The sequence below is a fragment of the Kogia breviceps genome, chromosome 7 (genome assembly GCF_026419965.1).
Source record: "Kogia breviceps isolate mKogBre1 chromosome 7, mKogBre1 haplotype 1, whole genome shotgun sequence".
NCBI classification, from domain to species: Eukaryota; Metazoa; Chordata; class Mammalia; order Artiodactyla; family Physeteridae; genus Kogia; species Kogia breviceps.
In genome coordinates, this window is record NC_081316.1 from 64,691,077 (window position 1) to 64,706,673 (window position 15,597).

The window sequence follows — 15,597 nt, forward strand, 5'->3', positions numbered from 1 at the left end:
GCCTACCAAAAAATCTAACATAAGAATTAAAGGAAAGAAAGATACTACTTTCAATGTAACATCAATAAAATTAAGTCTTACTTATTAGAGTAAATGATTAATTCATAACAGAATCCAAAGCATCTATGCTGTCATATGATACACATTAATAACAGACTGCAGAAGGCCAGTCCACGCTACCTAGAGAACTCATTGATGCTCTGGGGACCTCCTGTTGAAAAACACTGATTTCATACATTCTAATAATGTAACTATCTTTAACCCATGACATAGCCCACTATTAACTAAATATATTATTCCTCTACCTTCCCCAGTCTCTCAAAGCATTACACTGAACTTCTCTACACTGATTTGAGCACACTGCAAACCAGAAAAGCAGTAAGTTCAAGTTAGGGTCACATGTCAGAGTCATCTGGTTTTCTTTTTTATTCCACTGTCCCATTACATTACTGTATTTTAATTAAGTTGGTTGTAGAAAGCTGAGATGACAATAACACTAGAGAAGACTTCCTCATCCAGATAATAACATCAGCACTGTAAAACACACTTCATTAAAAACAACACACACAACAATATGCTTCCAAGTGTCAGAGATGAAATGGCTACACAATTACTTTTGACTCATTTTCCACATTTCCTCTCTCAGTGGACTGCCTAATCTGGTAAGGTGTTCATTTCCTGTTTCACCCAGCAACCACCTTCTGCATTTTTATTTTGTTGATTTCTGCTGCCTAAAATTTCCATGGGGATTCCTCATTTTAAAGCACACCCTTTGCTCTCACTCCTGAACACAGCCCCATTAGCACGGTTGCCTGTGCCTTGGATTACAACAGGCACTGAAGTTAATAGCTTCCCATGGTCCTAAGGGGGTGTATGAAACAAGGATTGTCCTGGCCAGAGCATCTAGAGTTAAAACTATGGGCTAGAGCATGGAGTGTCAGATTACTTAATAGCATTTGCAGAAACTGAACATCCCTTTTGCTCTCCTAATTCAATTCAAAAAATATTTATTGAGTGTTTACACAATACAAGGCTCTCGTAAGACAATGGAGTAAGTTTCATGCCAAGTAAGATGCAGTTTCTACACTGAAAATACTTCAGACAAGAAAAAGACAAATAACTCTAATACATCACTTGTATCACTGGGTGGGTTGTTGTTAAAATGAAATGAGAACATATATAAACATAATTCATTTCTGAGATACTATATAGAAAGAATTGTTCATAGGATTACAAAAGGCTACAACAGTCCATCAAACTATGGGGAATTAAGAAAGACTTCACGAAGAAAGTTTTAGATAATAACGGAAGAGCTTTATGTACAACCACAATTAGGTTATGAACTGAGAGGGCACTGGGTAAGACTAAAGAAGTAAGTAGCCGGGCAGGCTGGGAACTGTTTTTAACTATCTGAACATGTTCTACATTCCTTTTAAGAATAAGGGTTTCAGCATTCCCTAAACTGATAGGTTCTAAAACACAGACACTTACTTGACTCATTAGCAGATATTAGGCAGTAAACTCCCTGAGTAGTTGAAGTAAGAAACAAGCCTTCAGACCTGCAACAGTTTTTTTTACCCTGTGCTCTGGGAAACTTCGTTAGTCCTTTCCATTTACACCAATGACTGAAAGACGATGTACCTCATAGCATTACTCCAAAAAGAAATCTAGTACTATTCTACTGGGTTGCATTTTTAATTTTCCTTAACCTTTTCTTAGGCCCACCTTTCCTTTTAGCACCTAGAATTAGAAAAAAAAAAAATTACATGGCTGCCTGGAATTACTGTTGCAAAGCTCAATGTATACATAATGGTGCAAAATTTTATTGAGCACCTTCTGTGTGCCAAGCACTGTGCTTCATTTAAACCTCATGATAATCTAGTGGCATAGATATTATACCAGGTGAACCAAGACTCAGAGAGGACAACCCTTCCCCAGTTGCTCAGTGATTAGAGGTGAAGTCCCAACATAACTTCAAAGACTTAAGTGATTAAAAAACAAAAACAAACTCTGCCTAGTTTAAATAAACTGAGGAAAGAGAGAAGAAAACAAAGGCATTTTGCATTGTACCTTTTAGAGGAAAAACAAATGTTAAGTGAACCAACTGATAAATGAGATTTAAATAATTAACATTTTCAATAAGAACACGGTGACTCCGCTTAATATACAGGAATTCACATCATAGCATTTTTCACCAGTGAGCTTCCCCTAAACCAGGAAAGGGGTATTTCAGTCTCATATATAGCCCCTTTTTGATAAATATACTTCTTCCATCTCCTAAATGCCTGCTTAAAAGTACTACGCTTAACAATTGGACCATCTTCTGGGCTTGATTCCCTCAGGGGGCCAGATCAACGTGAAGGCTTCGTTAACTTATTTGACCTTACTTCATCTTTCAACCTCTTTCTACTTTTATGAAATGAAGGGTTGACTCATACAACCTAAGAATATTCTGACTGGTTTTAAAACACAATGTCTACAATGCTGCATGTACAGAAACATTCTTTTTTCATCTTTATTTTTGTTCCACAGTGTACCCTTAGGTAGTTATAATGGAGATGGACTATAGACATTTGGGAAAGTTTTCACATGAACAGCGATTTTTCAACTTAGGTCACATTCCTGTAATCAAGTAGAAAACCTGAAAGAACTAATAATTTTATTCATTTCAGCTATATTAGTCACACTGAAAAATATTTGTTTGATTATACTTTTAAGATGCACAGCAGGAAAAAATAGAAAACCAAAGCATTTGGTTCACCCTCTGCCTCAAGTCATCACAATCATTGTTCAATATAAAGGTCTGAGGTCTGAGTTCCTGACTACTTTAAATGCCAGCATCTGAGCAACAACCTATAATAAAATGAAGATGAAAGGTTACAAAAAAATGTTCTAATTTATAGGATAAACAGTAGAAGAGGTGAAAATTAAGGCTACATCACTTAAGCCTAAGCATCATGTGAAAATCTCCCACTTCTGGAAGGAGGCCATCAGATTTAATTGGACACCGTGAAAGTAAACATGCTAATTTAGTGAAAACAGCGTCTACTTCTGAACTCTCCACATTAAAACAGCTTGATTACAAACAGAAGCTGAGAATGTTTATACGAAAGAATCTAGAATTTTTAATATAAGATGTGTCAAGATGCCTAAAGCAGAGAAGAATAGCAATGAGGAGTCAGAATTACAGCCTGAAAAAATTTAGGTTTTCAATACATGCTAATGAAATCCCAAGGGTCAGTCACTATTTCTATAGAGAATCTGCTACTTATGCAAATAAAGTTCAAAAGTATTCTCACTGATTCAAGGAGACACCATTAGAAAAAATTATCATTCATTAATTTTATTTTTTTTAACATCTTTATTGGAGTACAATTGCTCCACAATGGTGTGTCAATTTCCGCTCTACAACAAAGTGAATCAGCCATACATGTACACATGCTCCCACATCTCCTCCCTCCTGCGCCTCCCTCCCTCCCACCCTCCCCATCCCAACCCTCTAGGTGGTCACAAAGCACAGAGCCGATGCCCCCGTGCCATGTGCTGCCTCCCACCAGCTGTCCACTCCACACCTGGTAGTGTATACATGTCCGTGCCACCCCCCCACCCCGTCACAGCCCACCCTTTCCCCTCCCCACATCCTCAAGTCCATTCTCTAGTAGGTCTGTGGCTCCATTCCTGTCTAACTCCTAGGTTCTTCATGACCTTTTTTTTTTTTTTTTTTTTTTCCCCCCTTAGATTCCACAGGTCAATGTGGCCAGGCCAAGAGGTAGGCTGAAGGAATACAGAGATAGGGCATCAGTCTGATCACTGCCACTCGGCAAATTCCTTTGTCCCTTCCCTGCTGGCAAAATGCAGTCTGGTTATGCTGAAGGGGAAGCTCCATAAACATCCAGACATGCCAAGGTGGCTACAAGGTGGCTCCAGTCACAGGCTTGGGGATCTGTCTTGCCAGCTCCTTTATGTATAAGTATGCATGATGGCCATATGCACCCCAGTCACAAAAAGGTGGCAGATCATTAAAACTGACCATTCCTTCTATCATGAGCATGAGATCCACATGCAATGACTACGATCTGGGCCCGTTATTGTCGGATTTTGGATATATCACAATTTCTTTGTACTCGAGAATTTGTTTCTAAAAGAAATCAGAATCAATCAGGTTTAAAAAGCAATTCCTGGGGTTTTAGTCAAGATCTTCCACAGGAATAAACATAAGCACAAAAAAATCCACAAAATGGGAAAAGCAGCACTACCATTTCTCTTGGTTCCAATAATTCCACTACAGAAAAATAGCTGACCAGCTTTTAGAAATCTGTAAAAACCTTGTCAGAGACAGGCCAGGAAGTTTCAAAAGTGCCTGCCAATTTACACCACTCCCTATTTCTCCTTCTGAAAATAAAACAAAAAATTTCAGACTTGTTTTGAGGGCTTGAAAAAGCCAAATGCTCTGACCAGCTATATCATAGCTCAATCTATTGAGCTAGTCTATTCTGAATGTATTACCTAACAGACGGTTAAGTAGCGCAACAACAATGACCAACACATTTCATTTCAAAAATCACTTTAAAACCTACTTTTCAGTCCTCAGTGAAAAAAGAAATTAGGGGTAAAAGAACATTGCAGCTGGACTCTGGCTACATTCCTTCGTGTTTTGTGGTCTGAGCCTCAAAATGAAATGCAGCAAAGATTTCAGAGTTTCCCTTTACAGTGTGCAGGTGCACAAGTAATGGTTTAGGCAAGGCATCAGTCCAGACCTGGGCTTCAAACAGACCAGACAAAGGAAAAAACTAGTTTTTGGTGTTTTTTTCCCCCTTCTAGTAAAACTAGCTAAATAGAGCTTTGAACCCTAATATATCACATTCCAATAGCCAGATGAAACAGGTAATCAGAGAGGGCAGAGGCTGAGGATTCCTAGGCCTATTACAATAAGCATAATTTATCCAATGAGTCATTTAATTCCTATTTTCCCATGAAGACCTGATTCCACCTAATACCCTGGAAAGGTTCACATGAAAATCGACACACTCAGGAGAAAAGAAAACCATGTCTCATCTGCTCCTTCAGTCATCCAGGCTAATAACTGAACAGCTGATTCAATCAACAAGCATAATCAATAAATGTATTTGTATTTAGATACTTATTTACACATCTATGTTGTTCCAAAATGGATCTGAAGTGCTTTATTGCCCAGTGAAAATATTTGATAGTTCATAAAATCTAAGACAGCATCAACTGTGAACTGCATCATTAACTTATGTACCACTAAGAAAAGATAAATGCTATCAATCATGCCATTAATTGTAAGATGTATCTCATTTTTAGCAATATTAAAATGTCAAAAGTATTTACATTAGAATCAATAAAATACAATTTGTGTTTCAGTGAAAAGGGGAAGATAGAGGTATAATATAAAATTCGTTCACTAAAAAGCAATTCCTGTGGTTCTCCTGGCTGCCAAAGAAAAAAATGAGTAACGTCATCACCAAAATCTTGCTGGCCTTCCCAGATTGCTTCGGAAAATCAATCAATAAACAAATCATCACTACTACTCACACTGGCACATACTACTTGGAGTGATCACATGTGTTAAGCTGCTCCTTCACAAATTAAAGTGCACAGCTGATCTGAAGAGACAGTATTTATCATTTCGAGAAGCACCCCTCCTTCAAGCTCCCAAAGTGATTTTCCTATATAACTAATATTTTAAGGCAGATCATCATGCACAAATTTGATAAAAATCTGGAGAGATACTTAATTTTCTTAATATGGAACCTACAGAAGGTTGGGAGGCATTCTCCACAAAACTACAAGGTCATCTCTGTGAAAGACATATCTGGTTATGGTATTCTCTCCTCTTAAAATTACCTAGTGGTCCCTTCATCCCTTACAAGTAGTGTTTTTCATTATTACACAAACAAATGGAATGCAGTCAGCAAAAATGGTACAGTAAGTAGATCAAAGGACTTATCCCTCTAGAGAAACACTGAAAAAAAAAATCAAGCAAAAACTGTCAGTCAAAGGCTTACAACAACTGGTTGAACAATGAATCAAGAAAAACGAAACTCAAAATCAGAAGGAATCCTTTGCAGCATTTTTACTTATCTTGTCCTTAACCCCCTCTCCAGCTCAGCAGTGGTCTTAAAGACAGCAGCCTGCCCTTTTGGGGCCCTGACCCCTGGTTCTTAAGGGAGCAGAGCAGATCTTATTCTAAAAAAATGTGGGTTGGTTTGTTCTAACTTGTCTGGGGGCGACCTGCAGGACTAATGCAAGGTACTTGCCTTTGTTTTGCCTAGTCAGAACTCACTCAGTGAGGAAAAGCAGAAGACACTGCTCTAGAAGTAAGGCAAACCAACAAACCCCATAGCCTCCTTATGCAAAAGATTAAGTTGAGACACACAACAGACTGTCTAAAGTCTGGGAGGAAAAGCTGGGGAGAGTTTCTTTGAGAATTTAGTGTATTCAAAAGTACCCACACACACTGGGGAATCAGAAGTTACAGTGGGAATGTAAGTTGGTTGCAGCCAGCGTGGAAAACAGAATAGAGGTTCCTCAGAAAACTAAAAATAGAATTACCATATGATCCAGCCATCCCACTCCTGGGCATATATCCAGAGAAAAACATGGTTTGAAAAGATACATGCACCCCAATGTTCATCGCAGCACTGTTTACAATAGCCAAGTCATGGAAGCAACCTAAATATCCATCAACAGATGAATGGATAAAGAAGATGTGGTACATATATACAATGGAATATCAGCCATTAAAAAGAATGAAATAATGCCATCTACAGCAACATGGATGAACCTGGAGATTATCATACTAAGTGAAGTAAGTCAGAGAAAGACAAATATCATATGATACAGCTTATATGCAGAATCTTAAAAAAATGATACAAATGAACTTATTTACAAAACAGAAACAGACTTAGAGAAGGAACTTATGGTTACCAGGGAAGAAGGGTGGAGGGAGGGATAGATTGGGAGTTTGAGATTGACATGTACGCACTGCTATATTTAAAATAGATCACCAACAAGGACCTACTGTATAGTACATGAAACTCTGCTCAGTATTCTGTAATAACCTAAATGGGAAAAGAATTTGAAAAAAGAATAGATACATGTATATGTATAACTGAATCACTCTGCTGTATACCTGAAACTAACACAACATTGTTAATCAACAATATTCCAATATAAAATAAAATTAAAAAAAAATTAAATTAAAAATTAAAAAAAATTTAAAAATAGAAAAGAAATCACATACATGCTCAGAACACAATGCACTCTCAGAAAACACCTGAGAAGACCCTAGGCTTTCACCTCTGGCTGACTGCTAGGCTTACTGCAAGAAGTGAAGGCTAAGGCCTTCTGGTTGAAATGAAAGGACACTACACAGTTACTGAAAGCTGGACAAAGAAATAAAGATCTCCAGTGAAGGTAACTACCTACACGGGTAAATTTAAAAGATAGTATTATGGGCACACAATGTATAAAGATGTCATTTGTGACAATAACAACATAATGGTGGGGAGACAGAGGTACATAGGAGCAAAATTTTTACATACTACTTTAGCTAAGTGGGGATCATTTCAAACTATATTGTTATAGGATGCTAATTATAATCCCCAGAGTCACCAATAAGAAAATATCTTAAATACACTGAAAAAGAAATGAGAAGGGAATCAAAATGGTACATTACAAAAAATCAATTAAGAAAAAAAAAGAGGCAGTAATAGAGGAAATGAGGCACAAAACAGGTATAAGAAATGTGAAAAACAAAATGCAGAAGTAAATTCTTCCATACCATAAATTATGTTAAATATTGTATAAGTAGATTAAACTCTCAGTCAAAAGGCAGAGTTTGGCAGAAAGGATTAAAAAAAAAAAAAAAGATACAACCATATACTGCCTCAAGAGACTCATTTAATTAATTCTTAAAATTTTTTTAATATTTTTGGCCTCACCACGGGGCATGCAGTATCTTAGTTCTCTGACCAGGTATCGAACCCGTGCCCCCTGCAGTGGAAGAACAGATTCTTAACCACTGGACCCCCAAGGAAGTCCCTGCAAGAGACTCATTTTAGATCCAAAGATACAAATAGGTTCAAAATGCAAGGATGGGAAAGATATTCCCAAATACAGTAACCAAAAGAGAGCTGGGAGGCTATCCTAATATCATACAAAATAGTCTTTAGGTCAAAATTGTTTGAAGAGGCAAAAACGTTCATTATATAATGATAAAAGGGTCAATTCATCAAGAAGAAATAGTAACTCAAAACATACGCACTAAATGAGAGCCCCCAAGTAAAAGAAGCAAACTTTGACAGAATTTAAGGAGAAACAGTCCTACAATAATAGCTGGAGAGCTTAATACTCCACTTTCAATAATGGACATCATATATAGACAAAAGATCAATAAGGACATATAAGACTTGACAACACTATAAACCAACTAGACCTAACAGACATATATAATAGAACACTGCATCTAACAATATTCTACACATTCTTCTCAAATGCATGTGGAACATTCTCTAGGACAGACCATATATTAGGCCACAAAACAAGTCTTAATAAATTAAAAAATTCTGAACTCATACAAATTATCTCTCCATCACAATGGAATTAAACTAGAATTCAATAACAGAAGGAAAACTAGAAAATTCACAAATATGTGAAAATTAAACCCTTTTAAACAACCAATGGGTTAACTGAAGAAATCACATGGGAAATTAGAAAATACTTTGAGAGGAAGGAAAATAGAAACACAATATGTCAAAATTTATGAGATGTGGAAGTTTAAAGGTATAAACACTGACATTAAAAAAGAAAGCTCTCATATCAGTAACCTAACTTTACATCTAAAGGAATAGAAAACAAAACCCAAAGCTAGCAGAATGAAAGAAATAATGATTAGAGATAAAAGACACAAAAATAACAGAGAGAATCAACAAAACCAAAAAGTCAATTATTTGAAAAGATCCATCACATCTTCTTATTCTAGCTAAAAGTTTTTAGCTACAATAAGAAAATAAAAAAGATACAAACAACTAAAATCAGAAATGAAAATAGACATCATTAAAGACCTTACAGAAATGAAAGGGATTATAAAAAATACTATGAACAACTGTCACCAAAAAATTAGATAACCTAGATGAAATGGTCTTGTTCTTAGAAACACACAAATGATATAAACTGAGTCAGGAATATATAAAAAATATGAACAGACTTATAATAAGAAATTGAATCACTAATCAAAAACCTCCCAACAAAGAAAAGAGAAGAACCACTTGGTTCCACTGGTAAATTCTAACAAACATTTAAAAGAAGAATTAATAGCAATCCTCAAACTCTTCCAATAAAGTAGAAGAGAAGGGAACACTTACTTCATAATGCTTTCTATGAGGCCACTATTACCCTGACAGAAAAGCCACGCAAGAAAACTATAGACTATTCCTTATAAATATAGATGCAAAAATCCTCAATGAATTGCTAGCAAACTGAAGCCAACACCTTATTAAAAAGACCCTCTTTGCAGAAATAGAAAAGATGATCTTCAAATTCATATGGAATTGCAAAGGGCTCTGAATAGCCAGAAAAGTATTGAAAAAGAACAAAGTTGAAGGATTCACAATTCCCAATTTCAAACTTTATTGTGGAATTGATATAACAATAGACATATGAACCTGTGGACTAGAACTGAGAGTTCAGAAATAATCTATGGCTAATTGATTTTCAACAAGTGTGGCAAAGCCATTCAATGAGGAAAGAACAGTCTCTTTAACAAATGATGCAGATACAGCTGGATATCCTAATGTAAAAGAATGGAGTTGGACCACTAAGCCATAACATATACAAAAATTAACCCAAAGTGGTTCAAAGACCTACATATGAGAGATAAAATGATAAGACTATTTCAAGAAAACAAAGGGGTAAATCTTCATGAGCTTGGATTTAGCAATGGATTTTAGATATAAAACCAAAAGCTCTAGAAACAAACACACACAAAAAAGATAGATAAATTAGACCTAATGAAAATCCGAAACTTTTATGCATCAAAGTATACTATAAAGAAAGTAAAACAACTATTTTAATCTCCTCTTATTCACCCCATTGATAAGAGACCCCTAGGATCATGGGGATGTTTGAAAACAACATCTGACACTGGACATACGAGATTAAAAGTAGATTACTGGTCACACATAATCAAATCCCAGGGGAGGAGGACACCACATGCCACACAGGCTCACATGGGGTTACACTTGAGAAGAGAGTGAACAACCAGGAGCTATGGATGGCAGGCTCTGTAGTATGAAAAGGACAGAGTGATGATGATTGGTTCCCAGAGGAGGATGTGATTGGCTTGTTTTCATAATTACCCATCTGGCAAGGAACTGAAATTCACTACTCAGGAATAAGCAGAGACTACCTAGACCCCTGAATAAAAAGGGTTGTTTGGATAGGGGGCCTGATCCACGGGAGCAGAGTTGGGAGGGACTATTCAAGGCCCTCCTGGTTTCACCAGATATCCAGGCAGCACATAATACTGACCTTAATTTTAGGCCTTAAACTGTAACAACAACCTAGAGAATGGGAGAAAATACTTGCAAATGATTTACCCGATAAGAGTCTAGTATGCAGAATATATAAAGAAGTCTTACAACTCAACGAAAACAGGAACAACCCAATTAAAAATATGGGCAAGAGGTGAGGGAGATTAAGAGGTACAGACTTCCAGTTACAAATTAAATGAGTCATGGGTGTGAATTGTACAGTGTGGGGAGTATAGTCTTAATTATGTAATATCTTTGTATGGTGACAATAATTAGACTTATTGTAGTGATCATTTTGAAATGCATAGAAAAATCAAATCACTATGTTGTTACCAAGACATAGTGTTGTATGTCAACTATACTTCAAAAACAAACAAACTCATAGGAAAAGAGATCAGATTTATGGTTACCAGAGGCGGAGGGGTAAGGGGTGGGAGGAAATTGTATGAAGGCAGTCAAAAGGTACAACTTCCAGTTATACGATAAACAAGTACTAGGGATGTAACATACAACATGATTGATATAATTAATACCGCTGAATGTTGTAAATAAAAGTGGTTAAGAGAGTAAGTCCTAAGAGTTCTCATCACAAGGAAAAATTTTTTCTATTTCTTTAATTTTTTTCCCTATATGAGATGATGGGTGTTCACTAAACTTACTGTGGTAAGCATTTCATGATGTATATAGGTCAGTCATTATGCTGTACACCTTGAACTTTTACAGTGCTGTATATCAATTATATCTCAATAAAACTGAAAGGAAAAAAAACAGGCTGAAAATCTGAGTAGGTATTTCTCCAAATAAGATATACAAATGGCCAGCAAGAACATGAAGAAATGCTCAACATCATTAGTCATTAAGGAAATACAAATCAAAAGCACAATGATATGTATACCACTTTATACCAGGGAACGTAAGCTGGTGTAGCTGTTGTGGAAAACAGTTTGGTGGTGCCTCAAAAAGTTAAACATAGAATTACCATATGACCCAGCAATTCCACTTCAAGTTATATGCTCGAAAGAACTGAAAATGGATACTCAAGCAAATACTTGTTCATGAATGATCATAGCCAAAAAGTGGAAATAACCCAAATGCCCATCAATAGATGAATGCATAAACAAAATGTGGTATATACATTCAATGGAATATTATTCAGCCATAAAAGTAAATGAAGCACTGATTGTGCTCAATGTGAATACACTGAAAATATTAGGCTAAGTGAAAGAAACCCTAAACAATAAAGGTTACATGTTGTAAATGATTCCAGTTATTCGAAATATCCAGAACAGGTAAATCCATAGAGACAGAAAGCAAATGGGTGGTTGCCAGGGACTGAAGAAAGGGGTTACTGGGTAGGAGAACAGGGAGTGACGACTTAATAGATACAGGGTTTTCTTTCAGGATGATGAAAATGTTTTGGAACTAGATAGAAGTGGTGATTACATAACACCATGAAGATACTAAATGCCACTGAATTGTACGCTTTTAAAAAAACATGTTATGTGAATTTCACATAAAAATCATGTTATGTGAATTTCACATAAAAAATTTCTCAATTTTTTAAAAAGAGGAAAGAAACCATACTCATGTCCCCTTCTGTCAAACATATATATTTCAGGCTCTCTTTAAATAAAAGGTTTTGAAATTGAAAATAATACTTGGGCTATAAATTAATCAATGCCTTTGAAAAGGAACTGAATAAAACTATACATGTGCTCCCTGCCCTCCACTTACAAGTCCTACCAGATATAGTACTAAATTCTTCCACTGATGCCCACCTTTCCTGCCTTTTCTCTTTCAGTTTCCTAAATAGAGTGGAGGATATTTCATTTCTTCACACCCACGAACACAACATTCGCAATCCATCAATAGAATGGTGGTTCTCAAACCTGACTGCACATTACAGTCACTTCAGGGGCTTTAGAAAAATATATCTCATGTCTGGGCCTATCAACTGAATCAGAATTTCTGGAGAAGAGGCATTTCCATGTTTCTATGCTAGATTATTTTTATTCTGCCTTTAGTATTTCCCTTAGTATAGGTCTGCTGAGATGCATTTTCTCAGTATTGATAGTCTGAAATGTCTTTATTTTGCCTTTACTTTTTTAAAAAAAATTAATTTATTTTTGGCTGCATTGGGTCTTCGTTGCTGTGCGTGGGCTTTCTCTAGTTGTGGCGAGTGGGGGCTACTCTTCATTGTGGTGTACGGGCTTCTCATTGTGGTGGCTTCTCTTGTGGAGCACGGGCCCTAGGCATATGGGGTTCAGTAGTTGTGGTGCAAGGGCTTAGTTGCTCCATGGCATGTGGGATCTTCCCGGACCAGGGATCAAACCCATATCCCCTGCATTGGCAGCATATTCTTAACCACTGTGCCACCGGGGAGGTCCCCTGCCTTTACTTTTGAAGGATAATTCACTGAATACAGAATTCTAAGTAGGCAGTATTGTTTTACATGCTTTAAAAATATCACTGCATCACCTCTGGTTCCCAATGTTTCTCTTAAGAAATTAGCTTTCAGCCTTATTATTGCTCTTTTGAGGCAAATCTCTTTTCTCTCTAGGTACTTTTAATATTTTCACTTTATCTCTTTGGTTTTCAGCTGTTTTACTGTAATTCCCCTAAGTATGTTTACTTTGTACTTATTTTGTGTTGTATTTAATGCTTCTTGAACTTATAGCTTGATGTCTTTTGTCAAATTTGAAGTCTGTCATTATCTTTTAAAATGTTACAATTACCCTATGTGCTCTCTTCTCCCTCTCTGTGACTACAATTACATGTATATTAGACTTTTTATTGTGTCCTACATAAGTCTAGCACTTTTCGATAAATCCATCTCTTTTGTACTTGTGCCTGGTCAGGTATTTTCTCCTGGGCTATCTTCCAGTTCACAAACCCATATTTTAGATATGTACAATCTGCTGTTAAGTCTTTTATTTTTTTCCTGGTTGTCTCTCTGACAAATCTTTAAGCATTTCATTTGGTGACTAGTGGCAACAGATATTACATGAATATTTGCAGAGTATATGCATGATACTTGCCTCACAAAAGCAAATTAAATTTGAATGAGTCAATTTTGCTATCAATAGCAATTTTGACTACACTCTATTTTAAAGAAATGGAGCACTTTACAAAGGATATACAAAAATCACCACAATCTAGGTCACATTTTATATTTTTAATACAGTCGATGCTTCATACTGCCTTAACGTTAAAAGAATATTTTAAAAGGATACTTACTCTCTCTCCTTTTCAGTCAACTTGTCATTAATATTATCTTTGATTGTTGATCTAGATCCTTTATGAATTATAGGATATCTGAGGGGCACTTGTAGGAAAAAGGAAATCATTGATACCAAATGTGCAGTGTAACCAAGGGCAACAGCAATGCTTCCATCATCTTTTGCTGTAAATTCAAAAACAAAGAAATAGAAAATAACTATTTACCTTATAAATGTAGCTATGAGATCATAATAAATCAATTTCAAGAGAGATTTTAAAAGAAATAATTGATAAAATATTATTCACCTATCTAAATTATACGAATTTTATAGAAATCTAAACACATTAAGATTTGAAATTTCATCTACTACATTTAAAACTATTTCCCAATAATTAATGTGATGAGATTAAAATTTGATATATAATCTTAAGAGTTCTTACTGCATTCAAATCTCCATTACTCTCTTTCCCAGAATTTTTAAGGGCAAAAATAATATCTGAGTCTATTATACAATGCAAAAATTAGTTTCAGAGGTTTAAACATTACATCTATATTAACATTATACATTTTACTCGTTAACAACTTTATAAGCAAAACAGTTGTACTATTGTACAACGTTATTAATTCCAAGGTGAAGTGAAATAGCACAGTGCATCTTTATGGGGTATGTTCTCAATATTCATAAAGAGAGCATTGTTTAAGTCTGTGAAGTTTGAGATAGGATAAGGAGAAAAAACGTTTTAAATAGTAAAAGGTCAAAAACCACATTGTTCATATATATTCTATTTATGCAATTTTTGTGTGGAAGCAACTGTTGGAAAAAATACATGTCTCCTACAGTCAAACATAAGTATGTATCTTTTAAGAAGTCACAGATTTTTAACTCAACATCTAGATTTCTGCTACTGCCTACCAAGCAACAAATAATCATTCAGGTACCCAGAACTGAGGGTAATACAATAAAAAGTTTTAAGCTTGCCCCAGGGGGAAGGAAAAAGTAACTGCTTGGTATACAATATTCTTAAAATACTTTAAAAAGTTCTCTCTCTCTCTCTCTCTCTCTCTCTCTCTCACACACACACACACACACACATTTAACACATATCTGGAATACATCTGGCTAGAGAAAGGCTGAAATGATCAAGATGACCTTGGCTTGAGTATTTCCTGATTTTTAAGAGTACCTTTAACTTCAATTATTAGTAATATTTTCCACATTCTTCTTTTTTATATTTAAACTTGGTTACCTAAGCACTACCTTCTTACTGTAGGACCCCTACTATAGCCGTGTACTACTCAGTGCATTCTCCACCCTTGACTACCAAAGCAGATTCCTTGATCATACTGTAAAAATAGGTAACTTTTATTGTACATTTTTTTTCTGCCAGGAATTGACCATGATGCTTTATTTCTGACAGTCATTCATTCATCAACAATTAATAAACTGGGTATGTTTTATATGCTATTTAATTCAATTTATAGGTGAAGAAATAAGGTTCAAAGAAGTTAAGGAAACTGTCCAAACTAAGATAGCTAGTATATGGGTTGACCTGACACGGATGCCTCTGTCTTTAAGCACTCTACCATACTGTCGCAGAACTTTACTGTGGAATGTAACAATTTTTAACTTTGGAGCCTAGAACACACCAAGCATATGACACACGTGTGTTATCTTAGTTTCTTCACACTTTTCTAGTAAGGGCAAAGAACACATAAAAACTCCTTGGTAACATGTTCTCTCAAATCAAACTGATGAAAAAAAAATCAAATAGCACTCCTTTCAACTGACTACTGGGCATACCCTAAGTGACGAGAATCCTA

General features: G+C 35.8%; 1 protein-coding gene across 1 annotated transcript in view; it reads right to left on the reverse strand.

Annotated features, from left to right (window-relative positions):
* The window catches only part of UVRAG (UV radiation resistance associated), a 383,943-nt gene that overhangs the window by 136,940 nt on the left and 231,406 nt on the right, over positions 1-15,597 (reverse strand). The window contains 1 exon segment of the mRNA XM_059067816.2: positions 13,794-13,959. Coding sequence (XP_058923799.1) covers positions 13,794-13,959 — 166 coding nt within the window.